Source organism: Solanum lycopersicum, chromosome 10 (assembly GCF_036512215.1).
Source record: "Solanum lycopersicum chromosome 10, SLM_r2.1".
Classification (NCBI taxonomy): domain Eukaryota; kingdom Viridiplantae; phylum Streptophyta; class Magnoliopsida; order Solanales; family Solanaceae; genus Solanum; species Solanum lycopersicum.
Genome location: NC_090809.1, coordinates 3,106,450 through 3,127,294, shown reverse-complemented (window position 1 = coordinate 3,127,294; position 20,845 = coordinate 3,106,450). Strand labels below are relative to the sequence as shown.

The 20,845-nt window shown below is 34.8% G+C and overlaps 1 protein-coding gene across 1 annotated transcript; it reads left to right on the top strand.

Moving 5' to 3' along the window:
* Window positions 1-14,528: 14,528 nt before the first annotated feature.
* LOC101254536 (nudix hydrolase 15, mitochondrial-like) lies at window positions 14,529-19,499 on the top strand. The gene is made up of 4 exons (XM_004248088.3): window positions 14,529-15,231; window positions 16,948-17,090; window positions 18,908-19,027; window positions 19,104-19,499. Exons 1-4 carry the CDS (start codon window positions 14,811-14,813, stop codon window positions 19,326-19,328), a joined length of 909 nt encoding a protein of 302 aa, XP_004248136.1. The 5' UTR covers window positions 14,529-14,810; the 3' UTR covers window positions 19,329-19,499.
* Window positions 19,500-20,845: the final 1,346 nt, after the last annotated feature.

Below are 20,845 nucleotides of genomic sequence, written 5' to 3'. Positions count from 1 at the left end.
TATCATCATCAATATGTTGAGAATTCGAATCACGTTTGAGAGTAAATGAGAACATTATTAATCCGCGGAGGGGTGGGAAAACAATTTTCCTGTGACACTAGCAAGTACTAAAGTAGACAACTCAACACACACTTTTGGATTTATATTTTATCTTTTTGTGACATACATTATGATCAGTAGTGTTCAATATTACTCCCTCTGCATAAATAGTTATTTCTGTTTTTTTTTTTGTCATTTTATAACCTGTTTGCCATAACCAATTATAGCCCCCTACAAAAAAAATCACGGCGAATTAATGAAAAATTTATATTATAAACGTTTGAATAACTTACTGAAAAACATATGATAAAAAATAGATTTTCACTGAAATAATATTTTTTATTTTATGGAAACATTACCTCATTGATTTAATCAGGAGGTGTAGTGTAAATTAGTAGTTGTAAGTATAATTTTTTGTACGTTGAAAAACTCTTTAAAATATGATATGTAAAAATTATGAATTGTACGTCAAATTTTCCCCTATAATATGGTAATAGGTGTGTGTCAAATTAGGAGTTGTACGTGGTTTTGTTTTTAATATGAGGTAGAAAATAATTTAATACAAAGAAAAATTAATGTTAGTAGGGAACCTATATATAAATGGAAGGTGTACTTTAAAAATTAAGGACTATTATAATAAAAATATTTTCATGTTTTAGGTTTTTTTTTTTTTGTTTTTTAAGAAATGGTTTTCGATTTTTATAAATTGAGAATCATTTTTTTTTCTAGAAATTATGCACTGTACTCAAACAGTAAGATGACATAGATATCAGTTACAATCACGTTAAATGACATGAACAACATCGTGTTATTTCAATTCTCAACTAAATTAAAGCAATTCCGAAAAAAATATCCTGAATGATCAACGATTCTATGTTTCGACTAATATTTTTTAATTTTAATTATTTTTTTTATCTAAATCGTGATTAAAAAAAACCCATTTTTAAGTAGGGCCCTCTTATAACTAAAGAAACAAGGCAAATTGCATGCGTGCATGTGCTTGATCTTTATCACCCAACTTTAACTTGGTAGTACTTTTTTTCCTTTTATTATTTTTGTATTTTATTCTCGATATTTATTATTTATAATTTATAAAAAATATTATCATGTCCAACGAAACTGAGTTAAGAGCCTCGAAAGGCATACGAGTTTGCCTTTCAGTAGACGAATATTAACTCAATCTAAGGGTTATTTAAATACTTTAATTTTCATCGTAAAATCAATATAAATTTATTCTCAATATTAATTATTTATAATTTATAAAAAATATTATGATGTCCAACGGGACTGAGTTAAGAGCCTCGAAAGGCATAAGAACTTGCCTCTCGTAAACGAATATTGACTCAATCTAAGGATTATTCGAATACTTTAATTTTCATCGTAAAATCAATATAAATCCGTTTGACCATAAAAAATCAGGACATAAGGAGTATTTTATTATATATAAGTAATATAAACCAAAACATAGAAGAAAATATATTAATCTATAATCTAATTAGTCAGGTCCTTTTAAGTGTCATTTTTTTCAAATCCAAATCATTATTGTTCCCCTAATCCTTTGCTAAATCTATTGCAGCAATAAATAATTCAGCCTAAAAGCTGAAAAAAGGACCTAATTAAAGTACATAATTGACTTCAATTAATTATTAATTAATTACTTGGGTACCTAAGAACTAGCTCGTTTTATGTGTATATAAATACCCTTTTCATATTTATTGAAATAGTACAATTTTTATCTTTTTAATGAAGGTGTTGTTTATTCAATCTTCTTATTGTTATACAAAATATTATTATAAATTAGGAATTTATAATATAGTACCATAATATGAAAATTGAATTCAAAGAAAATATAATTGGTGATAAATAGACTCAGTGAATTTTGATGATTGATATATAATTTGAGCTAAATGAGTTGGTCACCAGATCAAATAAATTATTAAAATAAAACATGTGTTGAACTAAATGAATAATAAGGTACAATAATTTCATATTCCATTCAAAATATGGACTCTTACCTCGAGTTATTTTAATAACAATAATGAGAATTTTTTTGGGCAGATCTTGAATAATAACAATAAAATATCTCGAGTTTTTATGGTACAGAGTTGTTTTTGTTAGAAAGTGTTTTGTTTTTAATGTGAAACTTTATAACGTGAATTCGAATGCTTTATTTTCAACGTGGAACTTTAGGTGTGAATTTGGATTTAATCGGATTTCGATACTATTAAATATTGAGTGGGAAACTTCAACATAAAAATAACATACCCAATAAAATTTCATAATTAGAGTCTGAAGAGGGTAGAATATATACAAACGTTATCATGATAAAAATAACTTTTAATGAAAATAAATATATACATTAACAAAGAGTGATGAATTTTTTACCAATATTAGTTATATGGTCATCGAATTAATGTCGCTATCAATTTTATGAACGTTTATAAATATGATTATTGATCACTAAAAAAATATATTTAATAGCTATTAAAATATTATCATTAATTAATTACAATTAATGAATATTTCTCTGGGATCTCATATCTCACGGAGTTACAAAAAATTGTTCTTGAAAGACCATTAATTCAAGATAAGCAAATTCAATATAGACGGAAAAAAAAAAACATAACAACTAACAAAAAAAATATAAATTAAGACTAAAAAATAATAACAATAAATAATCTCATAATGGAAAAACATATTAAAGATATTGAATAATCCGTTCATTTTTACTTGTAAATTTAGATTTTTCATTGCTTAAAATAATATAGGAATGATTACTATACATGTTTTATCATAATATTTATATTAATTAATGTTTATTATTAAATTTTTGAGAAATAATTTCAAACATAAAGCAATTAATTATAAAAGTAAAATAAAGTATTTTTAATATGTAAAAAATAATAAGTAAAAAAAATTATTTTAAAAATAGTGAATAAGTAAAATAAATTGAATTGAAATGGAGTACTACTTTGTTTTACTTGTTATCATGAATATTAAATATGCAAGTCCTTATGTAATAATTAGCAGGGGGTTATCAATAAATAACAAAAACTTTATAGTCATCAATTAATACTCTGAACTACTATTATTAATTATTTTCCTTAAAGTACTCTGAACTTATTAGCATTATAATTATTGTAGTCGTTAGGATTAGCCTTTTAGATTTTAATTATGAATTATACCTACATGGCTATATTAAATATGATCAATTACCTAAATTGTATCTAAAGAGATTCGAATCGAGAGTTTTGATTAAATATAATTTTTTTATTTGATAATAGATGAAAACTAATTTGACGTATGTTTATTTTCACTTATCGAGTATTAACTTAGTTTTATGTTTTTTAAGGAGTAATAAATAGAATATGTTAAATGACTAAAAAATTTGGTCAGAAATTTAGAAAGTCTATATTTTTTTATTTTAAAATAAATTAATTTTTTATTCATTTTTAATCAAAAGATATTGTAACGACCCGTTTAGTCGTTTTGAGCAACAGACTTCAATTCTGGAAAAACTGGCAGAAGCGACGGACCCCGCGACGGAACGTCATGGCCACGACGGACCGTCGCAGGGTCTCGTCCCAAAACACTTAGAAATTCTGAAATTTGGGTGCTGAAATCGACTCTCTGAACTCTGTGACGGACACGCAGGACGGACCGTCATAGGCACGACGGACCGTCGTGATCCACCGTTTCAAAACACTTCAACTCTTGAGAATTTGGTACAGGGAACGACTCTCTGAACTTTGTGACGGAATGGCAGGACGGACCGTCACGGACCCTTGGTGGAAATATTGGGTCTCTGAACCTTGCGACGACCTGCAGGACGGACCGTCGCAGGCACGACGGCCCGTCACAGGTTGCGCAAATCCCAGGCAGAATCGGATTTCCTTACACGTTTTAAGGGACGTTTTTGGACTATTCTTTCCTTAATTATAGATTTCGTGGGTTTATATTAATAACTCAAATTCTTGGGGGTTAAAAGAGGTAACCCTAAGTTAATTAGTGGGGTATTATTGTCATCTTTTATTCTTAATTATATATTAATTAGGGTAAAAGAAAGAGGGTTGAATAAAGAAAATTAGAAAGAACAAAGAGAAGGAAAGAGAAACGAATTGAGAGAGGAACGATCGAGAAGAAGAGGAAAACACCAAGCTTTGAGGATTAACTTACTTGATTTCAATTCTTCGGTGGAGGTAGGTTATGGTTATTTCATGCTATTCGTAGTAAACTCTTAATAGCGAATGATATGTGTTAGTAGTATTGTAAACCTTCTATATGCTTAATTGTATGCTTGCATGAATGATGTGATTATGTAATTGTGAATAAATAAGCATGATGAAGCTATTGAATCCCAAATCTTGAAAAGAAACCCTAATCTACTTTGTTAATGATGATGCCTTGGTATAAAAGAAGGCTTGATGAACGAAAGTGGTGAGATTAGGGGATCGGGTGCCACGTTCCGGTACCAGGATAGTATATGAGGATCGGAGTATCACGTTCCGACACCAGGATAGAATATGGATCGGGTGCCACGTTTCGATACCAGGATAGAATATGGATCGGGTGTCACGTTCCGACACCAGGATAGAATATGGATCGGGTGCCACGTTCCGGTACCAGGATAGAATATGGATCGGGTGTCACGTTCCGACACCAGGATAGAATATGGATCGGGTGCCACGTTCCGGTACCAGGATAGAATATGGATTGGGTGTCACGTTCCGACACCAGGATAGAATATAGATCGGGTGCCACGTTCCGGTACCAGGATAGAATGAGGATCGGAGTGTCACGTTCCGACACCAGGATAGTATATTGAGGAGCGGAGTGTCACGTACCGACACGAGGGGAATAAAGATAATGAATCTTGAAATATGTTAATATATCCAATCTAATGAACTAAATTCCCAAATGAGTATGATGAGGAGGTGTGAGTCCTTATTGATGTACTTGGTGTTGTAACCAAGGGTTATGGTAACTGTAAATGCTGCATGCTAAGGATATTAGTTGATTTTATGATATTGCTTAATATATACTGTTTTCTATTTTGAGTTGGCCGATGATATCTACTCAGTACCCGTGTTTGTACTGACCCCCTACTTTTATGTTTTTCTTCTTGTTATTTGTGGAGTGCAGCAAACGTGCTGTCATCTTCGACTCAACAGTAACTCAAGCCAGTCTTCGTCACACCAGATCTTCAGGGTGAGCTAACGCTTCTAGCTTGGACTGGATCTTCTCCTTCATGTCTTGATGCCTTGAACTTCCGGCATGGACTAGCTTCTTATGTATTTTTAGCTTCTTAGAAACTCTTAGAATTAGTAGTTTAAAGTAGATGTTCTTGTGATGATGACTTCCAGGTTTTGGGAATAATAGATGTTGAATAATAATAGTTATTGATTTTATTAATGAGTTTAAGTCTTCCGCATTACTTTCTGCTTATATTATATTGAAATGTTAAGGTTTAGATTGGTTGGTTCGCTCACATAGGAGGGTAAGTGTGGGTGCCAGTCGCGGCCTGGATTTGGGTCGTGACAAAACTTGGTATCAGAGCATTAGGTTCGTTGGTCTCATCATACAAGAACAGGTCTAGTAGAGTCTTAAGGAACGGTAGGGGGACGCCTTTACTTTTCCTTGAGAGGCTATAAGACTTTAGGAAAATTTCACTCTTTCATTCTTTCTTTCGTGCTACTACTTGAGTCCAATTGGTATCTAGGCGATACGAATTGGTATCTGACCATCTTCACTCCCTTTCGCGGATGGTTAGAACTAGAGCAACGACTGCGCCAACACCAACATCGGCAAGACAAGAAGCGTCTGAGCCAGCCACTGGGGCTGTAGCTCTAGGAAGAGTAACGGCAAGAGGCCGTGGTAGAGGTCGTGGGAGGACGTCCTCTAGAGGAAGAGGACGAGCACCTAGCCCATCTGATACTAGGGCAGTGACTCCTCCACCGACTGAGGAGGTAATAAGAGAAGGGGAGGATGGGGAAACTGAACAAGTGCAAAATGAGGAAATGCCACCCAACCTACCCCAGAGATGATCAATCAGATTCTGGCTTATCTTAGCGGGTTGTCTGATCAGGGCCAGACACCCCAGTGTTTCTGCGCCAACACCTCCGGTTTCAGAAGTACAACATGCAGCCACTAGGGCTCCTCGTATGGATGCCTCATTGGATATAGGCACATTTCCACGTCTGACTACTGGGCCTATAATGACAAATGATCAGCATGAACTTTTCAGTAAGTTCTTGAAATTGAAACCTCCGGTCTTCAAGGGTGCTGAATCGGAGGATGCTTATGATTTTCTGGTTGACTGTCACGAGCTAATACACAAGATGGGTATAGTAGAACAGTTTGGTGTGGAGTTTGTGACTTATCAGTTTCAAGGGAACGCCAAAATGTGGTGGCGGTCACATATTGAGTGTCAACCAACAGAGGCACCACCTATGACTTGGGCCTCATTCTCTAGCTTGTTTATGGAGAAGTATATCCCCCGAACTTTGAGGGATAGTAAAAGGGATGAGTTCTTGAGCCTAGAGCAAGGTAGGATGTCGGTTAATGCTTATGAGGCTAAGTTTCGCTCACTATCCAGATATGCCACTCAATTATGTTTCAGTCCCCAAGAGTGAATTCGCCGGTTTGTGAAGGGGTTGAGGTCAGAATTGTGGATTTCGGCCTTACAGATAGCGGCAACGGCAAAATCCTTCCAAGAGGTGGTAAACCTTGTGATAGAAGTGGAAGGAGTGAAGCCAGACGACTTCACCACAACATCAACATCAAAAAGGTTTCGAAAGGGAGGTGAGTTTAATGGTTAGTAAAGGGTGTTTAGCTTTCTTGGCACATCTCAAGGATGACACTACCCAAGTACCCTCGATTGAGTCGGTTTCGGTGGTCCGTGAGTTTCTGGATGTGTTCCCTGCAGATCTTCCTGGTATGCCACCAGATAGGGATATTGATTTTTGTATTGACCTAGAACCGGGTACTCGCCCCATTTCGATACACCCTTACAGAATGGCTCCCGCGGAGTTAAGAGAGTTAAAAGCCCAACTTCAAGAGTTGTTAAACAAAGGTTTTATTAGACCAAGTGCATCTCCTTGGGGTGCTCCGATTTTGTTTGTAAAGAAGAAGGATGGGAGTTTTCGAATGTGTATAGACTACAGACAACTGAACAAGGTAACCATAAAGAACAAGTATCCTCTTCCCCGCATTGATGACTTATTCGATCAGTTACAAGGTGCTTGTGTCTTCTCTAAGATTGATTTGAGATCCGGTTATCATCAATTGAAAATACGGACAACGGATGTGCCAAAGACTGCTTTTCGAACGAGGTATGGGCATTACGAATTTGTAGTGATGTCTTTTGGTCTAACGAATGCCCCTGCTGCGTTCATGAGTTTGATGAACGGGATTTTTAAGCCATATTTGGACCTCTTCGTGATCGTATTTATTGATGATATACTAGTATACTCAAAGAGCAAGAAGGAACATGAAGAGCATTTGAGAATGGTATTGGAAATGTTGAGGGAGAAAAAGATTTATGTCAAGTTCTCTAAGTGTGAGTTTTGGCTAGATGCAGTGTCCTTCTTGGGGCACGTGGTTTCTAAGGATGGAGTGATGGTGGATCCTTCTAAGATTGAGACAGTGAAGAATTGGGTGAGACCTACTAATGTGTCAGAAATAAGGAACTTTGTTGGGTTAGCTAGCTACTACTGTCGATTTGTCAAGGGATTCTCTTCTATTGCTTCCCAATTGACGAACTTGACTAAGCAGAATGTTCCATTTGTATGATCGGACGAATGTGAGGAAAGCTTTCAGAAGCTCAAGACTTTGTTGACTACCGCACCTATCCTTACCTTGCCAGTAGAGGGTAAGAACTTCATTATTTATTGTGATGCATCCTATTCGGGTTTGGGTGCAGTACTAATGCAAGAGAAGAGTGTGATTGCTTATGCTTCGAGGCAATTAAAAGTGCATGAACGTAACTACCCAACTCATGATTTGGAATTGGCTGCGGTAGTGTTTGCATTAAAGCAATGGAGACACTATTTATATGGGTTTAAGTGTGAGGTCTACACGGATCATCGTAGCCTTCAGTATGTCTTTACTCAGAAAGATTTGAACTTGAGACAGAGAAGATGGATGGAACTGCTGAAGGACTACGACATCACCATTTTGTATCATCTGGGGAAGGCGAATGTTGTGGCGGATGCTTTAAGTAGAAAAGCGGGAAGCATGAGAAGTCTAGCTCACTTGCAAGCCTCTAGACGCCCATTAGCTAGAGAGGTTCAGACTCTAGTTAACGACTTGATGAGATTAGAAGTAAATGAGAAGGGAGGATTGTTGGCTTGTGTGGAGTCAAGATCTTCTTTTCTTGACAAAATTAAGGGAAAACAGTTTGATGATGAGAAACTAAGAAGAATTCAAGATAAAGTATTGCGAGGGGAGGCTAAGGAAGCACAAATCGATGAGGAAGGTGTTTTGAGAATCAAGGGAAGGGTATGTGTACCCCGCGTCAATGATTTGATCAACACTATTCTGACAGAGGCTCATAGTTCAAGGTATTCTATACATCCGGGTGCAACCAAGATGTATCGCGACCTAAAACAACACTTTTGGTGGAGTAGAATGAAGCGTGACATTGTGGATTTTATTGCCAAATGTCCAAACTGTCAACAAGTAAAGTATGAACACCAAAGGCCCGGAGGAACACTTCACAGAATGCCCATTCCGGAATGGAAGTGGAAAAGAATTGCAATGGATTTTGTGGTTGGTCTTCCGAAGACAATGGGTAAGTATGACTCCATTTGGGTGATTGTTGATAGGTTAACTAAATCTGCTCATTTCATTCCGGTCAAGGTGACTTACAATGCAGAAAAGTTAGCCAAACTTTACATCTCGGAAGTGGTGCGATTGCATGGGGTTCCACTATCCATCATATCAGATAGAGGTACGCAGTTTACTTCTAAGTTTTGGAAAACATTGCATGCGGAATTGGGTACTAGGTTGGACCTTAGTACTGCGTTCCATCCCCAGACCGATGGTCAGTCTGAGCGAACGATTCAAGTGTTGGAGGATATGCTTCGTGCGTGTGTGATAGAATTTGGTGGCCATTGGGATAGCTTCTTACCCTTAACGGAGTTTTCATACAATAATAGCTATCACTCAAGCATTGATATGGCTTCATTTGAAGCATTGTATGGTAGGAGATGTAGGTCTCCCATTGGTTGGTTTGATGTGTTTGAGGTTAGACCTTGGGGTACTGATCTCTTGAAGGATTCGATGGAAAAAGTGAAGTCTATTCAAGAAAAGCTTCTAGCGGCGCAAAGTAGACAAAAAGAATATGCAGATCGAAAGGTTAGAGACTTAGAGTTCATGGAGGGTGAACAAGTCTTGTTGAAGGTTTCACCCATGAAAGGGGTGATGCGGTTTGGAAAAAGGGGTAAACTAAGTCCAAGGTACATTGGACCATTTGAAGTACTTAAGCGAGTAGGGGAGGTGGCTTATAAGTTAGCCTTGCCTCCAGGGCTGTCCGGAGTACACCCGGTATTCCATGTGTCGATGTTGAAAAGATACCATGGGGATGAGAATTACATTATCCGTTGGGATTCAGTTTTGCTTGATGAGAACTTGTCTTATGAGGAGGAGTCTGTTGCTATTTTAGATAGAGAAGTTCGCAAGTTGAGGTCAAGAGAGATTGCATCCACCAAGGTGCAATGGAAGAATCGACCCGTTGAAGAAGCCACTTGGGAGAAGGAGGCGGATATGCGAGAAAAATACCCACATCTGTTTACAGATTCAGGTACTCCTTTTCGCCCTTGTTTTCCTTCTTTTGATCGTTCGGGGACGAACGATGGGTAAATTGGTATCTAATGTAACGACCCGTTTAGTCGTTTTGAGCAACAGACTTCAATTCTGGAAAAACTGGCAGAAGCGACGGACCCCACGACGGAATGTCATGGGCACGACGGACCGTCGCAGGGTCTCGTCCCAAAACACTTAGAAATTCTGAAATTTGGGTGCTGAAATCGACTCTCTGAACTCTGTGATGGACACGCTGGACGGACCGTCATAGGCACGACGGACCGTCGTGATCCACCGTTTCAAAACACTTCAACTCTTGAGAATTTGGTACAGGGAACGACTCTCTGAACTTTGTGACGGAATGGCAGGACGGACCGTCACAGACCTTTGGTGGAAATATTGGGTCTCTGAACCTTGCGACGACCTGCAGGACGGACCGTCGCAGGCACGACGGCCCGTCACAGGTTGCGCAAATCCCAGGCAGAATCGGATTTCCTTACACGTTTTAAGGGACGTTTTTGGACTATTCTTTCCTTAATTATAGATTTCGTGGGTTTATATTAATAACTCAAATTCTTGGGGGTTAAAAGAGGTAATCCTAAGTTAATTAGTGGGGTATTATTGTCATCTTTTATTCTTAATTATATATTAATTAGGGTAAAAGAAAGAGGGTTGAATAAAGAAAATTAGAAAGAACAAAGAGAAGGAAAGAGAAACGAATTGAGAGAGGAACGATCGAGAAGAAGAGGAAAACACCAAGCTTTGAGGATTAACTTACTTGATTTCAATTCTTCGGTGGAGGTAGGTTATGGTTATTTCATGCTATTCGTAGTAAACTCTTAATAGCGAATGATATGTGTTAGTAGTATTGTAAACCTTCTATATGCTTAATTGTATGCTTGCATGAATGATGTGATTATGTAATTGTGAATAAATAAGCATGATGAAGCTATTGAATCCCAAATCTTGAAAAGAAACCCTAATCTACTTTGTTAATGATGATGCCTTGGTATAAAAGAAGGCTTGATGAACGAAAGTGGTGAGATTAGAGGATCGGGTGCCACGTTCCGGTACCAGGATAGTATATGAGGATCGGAGTGTCACGTTCCGACACCAGGATAGAATATGGATCGGGTGCCACGTTCCGGTACCAGGATAGAATATGGATCGGGTATCACGTTCCGACACCAGGATAGAATATGGATCGGGTGCCACGTTCCGGTACCAGGATAGAATATGGATCGGGTGTCACGTTCTGACACCAGGATAGAATATGGATCGGGTGCCACGTTCCGGTACCAGGATAGAATATGGATCGGGTGTCACGTTCCGACACCAGGATAGAATATAGATCGGGTGCCACGTTCCGGTACCAGGATAGAATGAGGATCGGAGTGTCACGTTCCGACACCAGGATAGTATATTGAGGAGCGGAGTGTCACGTACCGACACGAGGGGAATAAAGATAATGAATCTTGAAATATGTTAATATATCCAAACTAATGAACTAAATTCCCAAATGAGTATGATGAGGAGGTGTGAGTCCTCATTGATGTGCTTGGTGTTGTAACCAAGGGTTATAGTAACTGTAAATGCTGCATGCTAAGGATATTAGTTGATTTTATGATATTGCTTAATATATACTGTTTTCTATTTTGAGTTGGCCGATGATATCTACTCAGTACCCGTGTTTGTACTGACCCCCTACTTTTATGTTTTTCTTCTTGTTATTTGTGGAGTGCAGCAAACGTGCTGTCATCTTCGACTCAACAGTAACTCAAGCCAGTCTTCGTCACACCGGATCTTCAGGGTGAGCTAACGCTTCTAGCTTGGACTGGATCTTCTCCTTCATGTCTTGATGCCTTGAACTTCCGGCATGGACTAGCTTCTTATGTATTTTTAGCTTCTTAGAAACTCTTAGAATTAGTAGTTTAAAGTAGATGTTCTTGTGATGATGACTTCCAGGTTTTGGGAATAATAGATGTTGAATAATAATAGTTATTGATTTTATTAATGAGTTTAAGTCTTCCGCATTACTTTCTGTTTATATTATATTGAAATGTTAAGGTTTAGATTGGTTGGTTCGCTCACATAGGAGGGTAAGTGTGGGTGCCAGTCACGGCCCGGATTTGGGTCGTGACAGATATTAAGGTTAGAAAGATAAAAATGTTCAAAAAGGTAAAATATAATTCTGACCAAAAAGATATTTTTTTACTATATCATCTTTTGTGTATATAAAATTTTAATATTTTGGAAAATGACAATAGTTAATAATAATAGTTCAGATCCTAAGTGATTATTATCTCTTTATTTTTCAAACAAAATAAATAAATAAAAAATAAACTCATAAAGTAATCTAAAAATTTCGAAATAGACGGTATAAAAAGGCGGAGTTATAACTAAGGGGAAAGTTTTGGTTTACTGAATATACATATATCATTGAGTCAAAAATTTTACCATAAAAGTTCAAAATATAAAAAAATAAACACACGATGAAATTTAGAGAATTTAACATGTATATATTATATATACCTCAAACAAATACATATATATATATATATATATATATATATATATATATATATATATATACACACACACAAATGTTAATAAAAATAAACTAAAATAAATGAATGTTTTAAGAAACGGATGTTTTAAGTTTAAAATTAATGGACGTACCTAAAAAAAAGATTATTTAAAATAAATAAGTCAGTTTCAAATAAGTTTAAAATAAATTTGGGTAAATAACAATATTATTATATTAAATAATATAATATTCAAAAAATTAAATCAAGTCATACTAAAAGTCAATAAAGCGATCGTGCTAGAACCACAGAAGTATCCCCTCAACGTATGCCTGAAATCTCAGAGATACACTTATACTATACTGAGGTCCTATTACCCCTCTGAACTTATTTTATTAATAATTTTCTAGTCCTTTAGGGCCTACGTGGCACTATCTTGTGGGTTCAACTTTGATTGATTTTTTTAAAAGCTAATGCCACGTGGATCAAAAAAGGATAGAAAATTAGTTATAAAATAAGTTCAAAAAGATAATAGAACTATACTATAATATAAGCGTGTCTCTAGAATTTCGAATATAAATTAAGAAAATACTTGTGCATTTTTCCTTCAATAAACAATTTAAAACTCAAATAAATCTCTTACACTTACATAGCTCTAATACTTTTTGTCAAAACACAATATAAATTTGCACAGAAGAAAACACTAATAAATCACTTACATCTATATAGTTTTTAATATTTTTTTATCAAAAAATTACATTACATATATTTATTATCAAATCTTATTTATATGCTACCTGCATATGCTTTTCTTGTTAAAGCTATGATGACACACATGAAGAATTGATGTGTACAAGCAACCCTAATAAGGTTGAAGTACAGAGTTCAATGATACATCACAATGAATTGACATGTGGAGAGATCCCACCTTTTATTGTTTATTTTGAATATCTTTTAATTATTTTTTTTGCATAGGGTCTTAATTATGAGAAAAGGTTTCCCCAATCAGAGTAGTCAGTGTGCCTGCTCCGTCCTTCTTTGACGAAATGGATGTTGTAGGAGAGGTTGGGAAGGAGGGACTTCACTAAAGATGGTCTGTCTGTGCGCGTGTTAAAAAAAAATTATGTTCAAAATTTAAATTCGTAGGCTTCATATTTTTCTTTTCAAATCCATCTACGATAGAGGAGTTTAGGCATGATTCTGACTTATGTATTGTACTAAAAGATCATGCCCCTTTAAGTTACACGAAGGATATAGATTTTCTCTTTATACAGAAGATATTCATTATTATTAGAAATAAAATGACAATAAATATAATTTATTGAGATCACTTCATTCATAATAAATATTTTGTTAGACACTAAAAAAATTAACTATTAAGTATACGAAACCCTTGTTATAGTCAATCATAATCAAAAGAGACTTTTCATTTGAGCTCTGATATTTATTCAATTCCGTTCTTCATAAGATTTTTAACTCTCAGATAAAATGATGTGAAAATGGATGTTTGTATACTTTGATAAGGTCTATATCAATTATTTAAGCGAAGAAAAGATAAATATATCTCGAACTATTATAAGTGGTATGTAAACACTCTTCGTCAAACTTTTAAGATATTGATGTCTCTGCCGTCAAAAAACTAGAGGATATATACCCTTTATACTAATGGACATACACGTGTCATAATCTTATCCATCCATCTGACATTTATCGACAAAATAATATTATGTCACGTGTCCTTGTTTAGTCTTTCGTTAGAGTAAATAACATATATGCTCTAGTTTTTGCACGTTATGGACACCAGTGTCTCAAAAGTATGATGAAGAATATCTACATATCATTTATGATAGTTTAAGAATATATTTGTCCTTTCTTTAATTATTTAATAATGTGTCAAATTAAAGTAAAAACATTCTATTTTTGTAATTTAGGAGAAACTATAAAGTCAATATCAATTCTAAAATCAGATTTATAAATAAATTATAAGAACCGATTATCTATGAAATGACGAAACTAATTCTTTAATGTTTTCTTTTATTTTGACTTTAATTTCTAATGAATTTCTTAATAAAGCGTATTAACAAAAATAATTTAATAATATTTTTTTGAAACTCCAAAATAATTTGGACTAGACAAGTGGAATACAACATACTTCAACTTAAATTAATTGAGATAACATTTTATTAAATACATTATAAGTTTAAGTTATTTATATTATTAATAGGTATAATATCATATTTAACATACCAAATATTTTCCTCGAAAAGTTCACAAATTATTAATAATTTTCATAGGTATAATATCATATTTAACATACCAAATATTTTTCTCAAAAAGTTATTGAAGAAAAAAGAAATTGTTGAGCTTCATTTGAGATTTACAAAGTATGTATGATTTATTAGTTTTTGATAAACATGGAAATTTGTTAAGTATGAAAAAAAAATGCTATCTTCAATTCGAAGATTGTCAATTTCTTCAATTTCATCATTTCAATCTCCAATTTCACTTCGCAAATTGATCATAATGGATTCTTCATCTTCATCTTCATCATTAGTTGATAAATCTTCTCAGAAGTTGTTTGCTTTAGCTCAACAATTGCGTCTTTACAAACCCCCACCGCCGACACCATTTGGGGACGACGATGAAGCTGAAGCTGATTTCGAGGAGCAGAAATTGGAAGAAAGGGTAGGGAAGGTTGTTTCCCAATTGGGTTTTCAAGAATCGGTTACCCCAGATGCTGTTGTGCAGAAAGAAAGATTTAAACCCAAAAGAGCTGCTGTTTTGATCTGTTTATTTGAAGGGGTTGATGGGGAACTTCGGGTTATTCTTACTAAGAGGTCTTCCAAGCTTTCTACTCACTCCGGTTAGTGAATCTTAGACATTTGAGTCAGAATTTGAAGTTTATGAGTTCTGAACTCGATACAGAACCTGTATTACAGTTAAAGACTTACACATATCCAATTTGAAGCTTATAGTATTGTGGGGTTTTGGCAGATTATATGCAGAACTAGTTATTTATCTTAAAGGATAGTTTTTTTTAGTATTGGGTGAAATGGGTCTGAATTGAATGGGTTGGATATAGAGATCGATGATTCATAAAGCTGACACCAAGTTTTTTCTTGGATTAAGATGTAGTTGATTGAATTGATATGTGATTTGATGCATGTAGTTGATATTGTCGATGGTGATAGTGTGGTTTTGATGTTTATTTTGAACTTAAGTCAGCACAGTGGATTCTGCTGAGCTACAATGTATTTTGTCCTATCTTAAGGCAAATTCTTGTGTGTGTAGTTTCTATCAGATTATGAAGAGGATTGTAGTTTGCAATTGGTAATAAATATGTATAGTCTATCTGATCTCCTTATAACTGCATATTGTGTTGAGATTTTTGGGCTGTAGGTGAGAAGAGGGGTTATGGTTGTTGATTGATCGTTATAGTGTAGAGGGATTTTGGTAGATTATATGCAGAAGTTGTAATTTACCTTAAAGGATAGTTTTTTTTAGTATTGGGATGAAAGGGGTCTGAATTGATTTGATATGTGATTTGATGCATGTAGTTGATATTGTCAATGGTGATAGTGTGGTTTTGATGTTTGTTTTGAACTTAAGTCAGCACAATGGACTCTGCCGAGCTACGATGTATTTTGTCCTATCTTAAGGCAAATTCTTGTGTGTGTTTTGCTTGTTAAAATAGTGTGTAGTTTCTATTAGATTATGAAGAGGGTTGTTGTTCGCAATTGGTAATAAAGATGTTTAGTCTATCTGATATCCTTGTAACTGTATATTGTGTTGAAATTTTTGGGCTGTAGGTGAGAATAGGGGTTATGGTTGTTGATTGATCGTTATAGTGTAGTGGGATTTTGGTAGATTATATGCAGAACTTGTAATTTATCTTTAAGGATAGTTTTTTTTAGTATTGGGATGAAATGGGTCCGAATAGAATGGTTTGGATATAGAGGTCAAGGATTTTCATATGGGCAACTCCAAATAGTTTCTCGGATTGAGATGTAGTTGATTGATTGTCTGATATGTGATTGTGTTTTGATATATGAAAGAGGTCTGCAGTTTATTTTGTCGATGGTGATAGTTTTGTTTGATGTTTGTTTAGATGTAAGTCTTGAAATATGTACCATTTTCTTCTACATTATTAAGAGGGATTATAGTTCATCATTGGTAATGAGATGTTTGCTCTATCCTATATCTCTGTTCTGTCCATTGATTCACTATGTTAAATTGATAAGCTGGCATAATGGTTTAATTCTTATCTTGTTTTTTATCTAAAGATTGTGGTTGGATGCTTCTGAAAACCAGTTTTTGGTATTAGTTGCTGCTAAAAATGTTGTTGCTTGGATGTTTAGTCAAATTACAATTTTTCTTGTGATTGAAATTTCGGGGCTTGCAAATTTGTCTAATTGAGCCTCATTTTTGTTTATTCAAGATATGAACTGTCTATAATCTTTTCACCAAGTTGCTTTATGTATTTGTAGTTGATATTTTATGTTGTTGTTACTGTCCTCTGCTATGTTCTCTAATACTGTGCTAAGGTTAGCTGATTTTACCTAAAATCCTATTCATGCAGGTGAAGTCGCATTGCCTGGAGGAAAAGCAGAAGAAGGAGATGCAAGTGATGCTGATACTGCAACCAGAGAAGCAAAGGAGGAGATAGGGCTAGATCCTTCATTGGTTAATGTTGTGACTTGCCTTGAGCCATTCTTGTCTAAGGTATGTGGATATCATCTATAATAGTTCGCACCAAAAAAAAATCTATAAATAAGATAAACTCTAGTCTGTCAGGAAACCTTGGGTGGATGTCATCATAGCTTGGTTGAAAGACAACTTGCATCCCAGCTATCTAGGAAACCGCGTGAATTTTGTCAGAAAATTTGCCTGTTTAGATAAATGATAAGAGAGATGTATGTGGAGTGTAATGGTGAATCTGCTTAGGAAATCTTCACTGTTCTCTGGGCTTGCCAGTTGATGAATTTATATGGACGACAAACTTCCATAAGGTCCAATTTCTTCAACAAGATAAATCTATTTAGAGCTTTCTTCCACAGGGGAGATGTGCTCTACCGACGTTAGAACTATGTTAATTTAGCCTTGATATCCTCAAGCACGTGTAACGTTTGACTGTGTTCAATAATGCTGGTTATCTGATAAGTTCGTTTTATATTTAACAGCACAAGTTGATACTTTCAAACATTAGCTGAACATGGGGAACCAAATAAGCCTTATAGATGAGATTTTGAAATGTTATATCAGAAGAATGAAACAACCCTGTTCCCTGTTTCTTCCTTCTATGTCCAGCTTACAAATCACCGGGTCTTACGTTTGCCAAATTTATAGATCTTGCAGTTAATGTACATTAAAAGTGAGAAGGCATTGCCTGTACTTTACTAGAATTATGCTAATACTTGATTTAGGTCGCTGTAATTTTGTATGTATCTTTGGTATTCCTATCGAGTTCCAAGTTTTTGTGGTGTTATGAGTATTCAGGTGCTGGTTCTAATGTTGTGAGCTTAGTTAATATATGTTTAGCTGCACAGAACGGAGAACAGTTACTTTTCCTCCTCCCAAAGTGCGTTAGCACTTTTACCATTCAGCAATAAAGCTAATCAATATCCAGAGGAAAAACAAACTGGATAGCATAAATGTACACATTCCAAAACTACTTAAAAGCTGCTAAAGATCTCAGAATTAGACTTTCAAGAGTATCAATATTCAAATTTAAAATACTTATTTAAAAAGATGGAATATTGCTGTTGGCTTAGAGTTGTATATGAATAAGTGTTAATCGTCTTAGAATGGAGCTAGGTTATGCAGGTGATCAATGTTGATATCTTCTTTAAAAGATTCCACTCTTTTCCAGTAAACTTTTGAAATGTCAACCATTTCCTTCATTCATAAGAACCAGGTAACTCTTGTCCATCAAGAGTCCACTGATAGGAAGAAATCACCTAATGTTTTTGCCTCCGCTAGAATCTGAAGTTTTTTAACACCTCATGGTTCTCAACCCACTTGACTGACTACTACTAGGGCACACCCTTGGTTGCAGATTATAGAGGTGTCTTAACCTCTCTTGCATCCAACTTTATTATCATTAACACCATACCCTTGGGCGTAGATTATTGAGGTGTTATTACCTCTCTGACATCCAACTTATCACTAACAACTTTCAGAACCATTTTCCTTCCAAGAAAAGGTCCTTGCTTGGTGCAGCTTCTTTTGATTATCTTTTAGTAGCAAGAAGTTTATATGTGGACATCTTGAGCAAATCTTTGGTGGACCTCCTTTAAGATTTATGTGTAGTTATCTCATCTGGTGTATTCAATCTTTGCCAAGTTTACAGTCACAAACCTAGTGCTGGTTTTGCATTACGCGACAGTGACCCTAAATTCTTACCCCCGATGAGATTATTATTGGTGCTGAAAATGACAGCATTTCACTATCAACGAAACAATGCTGGCTCTAGGATGCTTGATCCCTCTGTACTACCTTTAACTTGTGCGCATATCTAATACATTTTGTTATTTATGCAGCATCTTCTTAGAGTAATACCCGTGATTGGGATTCTTTCCAATAAAAAGGAATTCAATCCCATCCCGAATGTTTCTGAAGTAGAAACAGTTTTCGATGTCCCATTGGAGATGTTTCTCAAGGTTTGTATCCTTCTGTAGATCACACAAATAAGTTTCTTCCATTTCTTGGATGCTCAAGTGCAACGTCTTTATACAGGACGAGAAGAGGAAATCAGAAGAAAGAGAATGGATGGGCGAAAAGTATTTGATTCATTTGTTCGACTACGAGATGGACGACAAGAAATACTTGATCTGGGGTTTAACTGCTGGGATTTTGATTAGAGCAGCATCAGTTGTGTACCAGAGACCACCTGCATTCTTGGAACAAAATCCTAAATTCAAGCTCCCTAAGGTAGTGGACAAGAATACTACAATGAGTTAAACTGTAATTGATCATTGTTTCTTGTATGATCAAAAGCTTGTGTCATAAATTAAATGCATTACAATGGAGTATTGTGTATTCTTCTAACCATATGATGTAATAACAGAATTTTCCCCCTCAAATATGTGCACAGTGGAATATTAAGGCCCTATATAAAGCTTTTTCTTTTAATCCTTCTGTTTCATTTTACGCGACATTTTTTCGGATTTCAAGATTGAAAAACAAGTCTATTTTTGATCGTAAGTTTTTTGTATATATATTTTAAACATTTTGAATTATCAATTATTGTGATTATAATACTTGTTACATAGTTTATAAATGACATAATACATATATTGGACCCTAAACTTGACTTTCAATTTTAACTTTGACCTCCAACTTTCATAATGCACAAATAAATACTTTAACTATCCAAGTTTTAAATAAATAAACATATGAGTCCTACATGGCACAATATACGTAAGACACCATGACAAAAAAGTCTACTTGTGCGCACCCAAAGTTGAAGTGCATAAATGTAATTCGAAGCCAAGTTGAAGGGCATATTTATGTATTATGTCGTTTTATATGAAATTTTTTTAGTTCATTTGAAAAAAATTGAAGATTTTGTGCGTAAAATTTTTTGATCAAACTTAAACGGTTTGATTCTCGAAAAATAAAAATGTTACATAAATTGGGGCAAAGTGAGTAGTCTTCTTCATTCAGTGTTAATTCCGATTTGCCTTGGAAAGCTCCACTTTGGAGGAAAACGCTTCCATCAAAGACGATTTCTGTATCTTGAGCCTTTTTTTTGTTCAGTTTAAGTGGTGGAGTTTCAGAACATATTCTACCTTTGCTTCCTTATTCTTCTGTTCCAAAAATGATCCAATTGAATCTTCTGAAGCTGATATATAAAATCTCAAAGGCTAAAAAAAAAGCTAATCAAATTAGTACTCGTGCGGTTACTTTAGCCATGTAAAAGGTGGGATACTTTCCCAACCTCCTTGGCTTTCTTGTTAGGTATCAACTTTTCTAATTTACCTTATATCTCACGGTAACGCTTCATTATATATGAATCGAAAAAATTAAAATTCGTGATTTCGGATTAAAAATTAGAAAAGTAAAGTAGTTACTACTTTATATCAACAAGAATTGATTTCATTTCTGGTGAGGCTACTTAGCCATAAAGGGTGTGCCAGCCAACCAACCAACCAAGCAATAAATGACAGCATCTGCCATCACCTAATTAATTGGAGATAATCTTTTTGTCCTAATTCATGTTTGTATTTTAATGGTGAAATTATGAATTTTAAATTTTGAAATCGTCTCTATTTTTAATGTAAATATAAACATATATAACTTATAAGCTTTTTAATATACTCAAAAGAATATAATTCAAATGAAGTATAAACCTTCATACTATTTCTTATCAAGAAATTATGATAAAATAGTTGAGATTTATAATTTTTATTTAAAAATTTGAGTTTGAAGTGTTTTATCTCTAATTAAATTTATTTGATATAAATCTAAATTAATTG

Coding starts and splice junctions, on each gene's coding strand:
- LOC101254536 (XM_004248088.3), top strand. CDS start 14,811: ATGCTATCTTCAATTCGAAGATTGTCAATTTCTTCAATTTCATCATTT. Junction 15,232..16,947: donor CAAGCTTTCTACTCACTCCG/GTTAGTGAATCT, acceptor CTATTCATGCAG/GTGAAGTCGCATTGCCTGGA. Junction 19,028..19,103: donor CATTGGAGATGTTTCTCAAG/GTTTGTATCCTT, acceptor GTCTTTATACAG/GACGAGAAGAGGAAATCAGA.